The 5913-nt window shown below is 40.6% G+C and overlaps 1 protein-coding gene across 1 annotated transcript in view; it reads left to right on the forward strand.

The window, feature by feature from the left end:
- The first annotated feature begins 3573 nt into the window (after positions 1-3573).
- The window catches only part of etfbkmt (electron transfer flavoprotein subunit beta lysine methyltransferase), a 3756-nt gene continuing 1416 nt past the window's right edge, over positions 3574-5913 (forward strand). Inside the window, exons 1-2 of the mRNA XM_005734852.1 lie at positions 3574-4078; positions 5474-5604. Coding sequence (XP_005734909.1) covers positions 3783-4078; positions 5474-5604 — 427 coding nt within the window. The 5' untranslated portion in view covers positions 3574-3782. The remainder of the gene's footprint in view (positions 4079-5473; positions 5605-5913) is intronic.

The following is a 5913-nucleotide window of genomic DNA, read 5'->3' on the forward strand; positions in this document are numbered from 1 at the left end:
GTGTGATCAAATTGCTGCGCCATTTCCACACTGACTCATAGACCGGGGCCTCAAGGTTGCAATTCCAATATGAAATCAACTCGCTACACCCGCTAGCTGTGATAGACAGCAGCCATCTGTAAACACAATCCCCGAGCAGATCTGTGGGTGTGCCAGTCTAGGCCACAGGGGTCAGGTCTGGGTAAATTCAATGACAAGAAGACAACTATCCATTAGGACTCCTCCACCTTCTCCATCAAAAAGCAATACTTTCTCACAAGATGAGAACATAAGAGGCGCCATAATTGAAGCCTCGGGCTGCAGTCCCCTCTGCCACCAGATAAACTGCACATAATGTATGACTGTGTCTCAGTAAACCACCCGATCATATACGCACTGTTGTTTTTCACTCTATTCATTTGAAGTAAATACTTTAGCGAAGTTAACTACGTAAAGCACTTGCTTTAGTTTGTACTGCAAACATGACCGGGATGCTGGGCAAAATGCTTTGTTCATTTATCATGTTAATTATTGATGTTTTTTATTATTAATTTTAATCTTTTTGTTTCTTTTTATAAAATCCTATTCATATTACTGTACATTTTATCCTCTGTTTTGCAAAAATAGTCTATATTTTCTGAAGCTGTCTTCTACCTGCAAATTAGAGGTGAGACAACATATAAATAGCTTTGATTGTGTGACTCATTGTCCATCAAGATGGTGAAAAACTTGATTTTGGAAGAAAGAAAGAATTGTAAGATAAAGAGTTTTTAGAACATGAGGCTTTTGCGGTAAATGGCCTGTATTTGTATAGCGCTTTATTAGTCCAAGGACCCCAAAGCGCTTTACACATTGTGAGATTATTCTGTTATCATATGTTATCTTATATCTGTAGTTAAAGTAGTTGAATTATGTTAACTGCTGTAGGTCATATAATTTCCTTTTTTTTTAGATGGTGTGCTGTGTATGTAGTTTAGTTCTCATTATACTTTTGGGTTAAAAGAACATATTCATTTTGTAGTTCATTAGATAAAGTGTGCATCACTCTGTATCCTTGATCTGCTGTGAATGTCTCACACTGTGTTCTTGACATGTTTTACTGCTGAATCATGAAAAGAAAGGTTGTATGCAGGAGACTCTGCATCTAGGACAGGGGAGACAGACCACATTCCATACCCCCACCTTTACAGAGAGCAGAAAGACAGGGAGCCGAGGTCATAACTTAGGCGCCGTAACAGAGAAAGAATGTGAATGTTTAGGCTTTTACGACTAGATGGGGGCGACTAGAGGCTATAAGAAGCTGAGTAACCCGTCACCATTTGGAGACATGCTGTGACCCTCTGCAAGCATCTCTCCCGTCCGGACGTTCTTATGCTCTTAAGTGTTGAATTGTATGGAAATAAATGATTGTTGATTGAGCATTTATACACCGAGTATTGTCCTTCCTTCAGCCCAAAGATTTGGGAGATTTTAACAACATCCAGTCATCCACCCATTCACACACTGGTGATGGCAGCTACATTGCAGCCACAGCCACCCTGGGGCGCACTGACAGAGGCGAGGCTGCCGGACACTAGCAGCCTCTGACCACCACCAGTAGGCAACGGGTGAAGTGTCTTGCCCAAGGACACAACGACCGAGACTGTCCAAGCCAGGGCTCGAACCGGCAACCTTCCGATTACAAGACAAACTCCCAACTCTTGAGCCACGATCACCCCATTTATTGGTAATGACTGTGCAGGACAATAGGCAAGGCAGGGGAAATGACACAGCAAATAGTCTGAGGAAGCCTCAAACTGAGTATCAAACTGAGACTCAAACCCAGGGCATGCAATATGGACTGTAGCCTTCAGCACATGGGCCACTGCCTCAACCAGGCGACCTCTGTGACTTGCATGTTTTTATTTCGTATTGTGGTTTAACTTTTTGTGTCTTAAAGGTTTTGAATGGCTTCGTTTTTATTTGTTTTGAACGTCTTATTTTGTTGTGCAAACTCCTGTTTTTTGTTTTATGAATTCTGCCAGATTATTTTTCCTTAGCCCAAGACTGGCTAATTGACATAATTGAGTCACCTGACAGATGGCCACAAGGGCTAAGCCGCAGCTGGAGATAGGTTGCACATCCCTATGACTAATTTGCTGTTTCTCCTTTAGTGTAACATCTAGTGGCAGGTGGCAGGAGACAAGTAGCAGCTGTACATGACCAGGTCCTCCAAAACGTAGTGTTAAGGTTCACATAATTGAGGAAGGAGAGTACAAACAACCAGGTCCAGAAGATCTTGGTCAAACAATTGATTTTAATGAATACACGCGTGGGAAGACCACTGCACGCAGACAGGAATTAATCTTCGACTTAATCAAAGCATACACAGATTTTTATAGCATCAGGGTTTGAATTAATGACGCCCCTTCATACGTCACAGACAGAATATATACACACGTCAAATCAAAACCACAATGACTTTTAACACAGTTTAAAAGAACGTTGTCTTCTATCTTCATGGCCAGTACTTCCTGTCACTGCCAGATGCTCGCTTGTCATCTTGACACCTCAGCAGCAGTTCTGCGACAAACTGCTCTTTTGCAACCCCAAGCAAAACATGATTAAACTTCCACCTATAAATGATTCTCTAACTGAGTGTGTGTGTCGTCCTCAAATGCTCTCTCAATTCACCCGTTGCACTTCTGACCTTTTACCAGACCAGAGGCTCATCCTTATGTGTAATAACCTAACTGAAACTACATATCAATACTGTAAATTATATTATTAATGCAATAGTAATGATGATGATTATTTACCAATAGCAGTAAAATAATTTCCCTGCTCCACAGTAGCTGCCACTGATTAATCATCACTTATTTTACACACAAATAGTGATCAGTAATGTGCAGGGCATCAAATCTCATTTCGACTCTTTCATCCTAGATGCCACCTATAGAATTGCATCCTGATCAGGAAATGTTCCCTGATCTAAAGTTTATTCTAAATCCAGTAGGAACAAAAGTAATAGCTGTGATATGTCTGTCTAAGATGGACAGAGAGACATAATATGCATGCATCAGGTGAAAGAAAAACTGCAAAACTGTCCCTCATGAGCTGTATAAACTGGTAAAAATAGGCTTTTTACCAGTAGGTAAAATAGGATCAGTGGAGTTGAGTTACATAGACCAACATGAATCTGTTCGATTTCTAATTCAATTAAATAAAGGAAACATTAATAATGAGCGGAAACCTGTAATTGTTCAAGACAATCACGGTTTTCCCACCCATATATATGTTCGAATTATGTTTTACTGTTTTAAAATTAATTTGGTCAAGTTGCACTTTTGTACTTTAATATGCTCTGACAGGGGAGGTATATATTACTTGGAATAGCGTGTCCACAAACCCAATTACACTGACTGAGAGTGAAAAACACTATATATCCCATAAATAGATAATAAATGCACGCCTATCATTAGCTAAAATTACATTAATACTGCATTTAAACCACTGGTAGGAATTGAACGGAACCGAGAGTCTGTGTGTTGTTTCCAGACGGTCGAAGGAAGCTTCGTCCGACCTTGTTTTGCATTCGTGTGGGAAGCAGCAAGGATCGTGTTATCTGTTTTGTTTTAACCTTGTTAACTTGATTGTTGCACCATTGTGAGGTTTTGAAGAGTCACGCTTTACAAACAACAGGATACAACTGTTAGCTTCAACGAGAAATAGTAAAAGCCTCTCAAAAAATGCAGTTATGAGGCTAATGGGACTGAAAGCCTCGCTAACGTTAGTCTAGCTGCTTTTATCTCTGCTTTGTTATAATGTCAGCAGCGCTTTTAATGCCCCTGCAATGCAGCCGCCATGGTAAACTTATTTACAAAGTGTTTACGCAGACACAAGGACACAGATACCTCTCAAATGTCTGCCCATCTGCTGAGCACATCAGGAAGTTTATTATAGAAAACACGGAGATAACAGGAGAGCAGAGCCTGACTCCTGAGATCAGGCTGAGGTTATTCACCCCCCGATGCAGATTCTGGCGAGAGAGACCGGAGTTATGGCCCTTTGATGACCCCTACTGGGCTATATACTGGCCAGGGGGACAGGCACTGTCGAGGTAAGATGACAACCATGGCTAACCGGTCACTTTATTAGGTACACGTCTTAAACTGCTCGTTAACACAGATATCTAATAATGTATTCACATGGCTGCAACTCAGAGCATTTAGGCATGTAGACGTGGTCAAGACGACCTGCTGAAGTTCAAACCAAGCTTCATGGGCCTTCCGCATACCTCTACAGTTGTTACCTGACATGTTTTATATCTATATGTTTTCCTCTACGTTGGTGTCAGCTTTAACCTTACAGTTTCCATCGCCAGCACAAAAACACCATCCTACCATAACCACCATCCATTTCTAAGGCAGGTTCTCTCTGATTGTGATCTGTATTAGTGTTAGTGTGTACCACTCTACCTTCACGCCCAACCCTTCACACCATGGCGTTAAATACTTGCAATTTTCTAATAACGAGTGTACCAACTCTATTATAACCATACATTGAAATTCATGTTAAAAAGAAACTTTATTAAAAATTTTATTTCTAACAGAACAGAATAAACTTTCTGGCATATGCAGAAGAGCATTGCTCAACACTCAGCGGCAGAAGACCACACCAGGTGGCACTCCTGTCAGATGAGTATTGTTACTGTCCGTCCTTTATACCCACCATGTCACAAATCATCTCAAACTGGCTTCTTGAACCCAAAGATACACTTCAGAATGCTTTTAAGACATCAGGGTTCCGCTCCGTCATGCATTAACAAGAATATGACATGCATCAGTTACAGTAAATGGTCAATTAAAAAAAGATAAAAACAGACAAAGAAGTTCCTCTTTCTATCACATTCTTCCATACATGGCAATTTGTTTCACCCTCCAGATGGTCCTTGAGGGTTTACAACCTTCTCGACTCTTCTTCTGTCACCTGTTACTAGGCAAACTCAAATGCAGTTAGAAGCAAAATGAATTCCAGGCCTTTGGCCTGGCCTTTCTTTAAAATCATTTATGTTTGTAAGCATGTATGCTTGTTAACCTTCTGTTGCTCCAAGTCACTTACACCATGGATCGTCGGGACATCGCGCCACACGAAACTTAAGACCTTTAAATAGACTGAGCATCAACTCTTTCATGAGCACAACCTGCAATGTGTGTATAAAATGATTATAGCCGCACCTTTAATATAAGTTTTAATCTAATGCCAGTAGCTCTTAATGAACGTTTTAATGCAATGATAATGATGAAAGCTATGTGTAGCAGTAAAATATTTTCTTTATTCCCACACACATCATGTGTTTGCAGCTGACAAATCTACAGCAACTTTATGATACTGTCATCACAATATAGACTACAAAGAAGGTGCACCTAATAAAGCGCTAGCTAGTGTAGTTTTTGATGTCCAGCGATTTCTGATAACAAATCGTTTGTTTTTCTTTAATGACTTCCTATTAAAGGTATATCTTAGATAACCCTGAGGTGTGCCGGAATCAGACAGTCCTGGATCTGGGAAGCGGCTGTGGAGCCTCTGCCATTGCTGCAACACTGCGTGGTGCTGCTCACGTAGTAGCTAATGACGTTGACACTGGTACGCATTTGTGTGTATTTATTTATGTGTTCACATAATCTGTTATTGTTGCTGAATGTTTCTGAACTGTTAAATAAAAAAGCAGGAATTATGAGAAAGTAGGTTTGTTGTTAAAATGGTTCACATGTGCATTATTTACGCTTTGCAAGGACATACACTTTATCCCTCTGTTAAGAGATGTACTCTAAAACACTTCTTCAGTAGAGAATCAGAGAAGAGAAACACGCAGAATTTCTTGCTAGCAAGGGCAGCCTCCAGAACTGAGACTCGCACTGAGAAACTGCCCCGGTCTTTATTTATACTTCAGTG

The sequence above is a fragment of the Pundamilia nyererei genome, unplaced genomic scaffold (genome assembly GCF_000239375.1).
Source record: "Pundamilia nyererei isolate P.nyererei 1_Seehausen unplaced genomic scaffold, PunNye1.0 scaffold00060, whole genome shotgun sequence".
NCBI lineage: Eukaryota > Metazoa > Chordata > Actinopteri > Cichliformes > Cichlidae > Pundamilia > Pundamilia nyererei.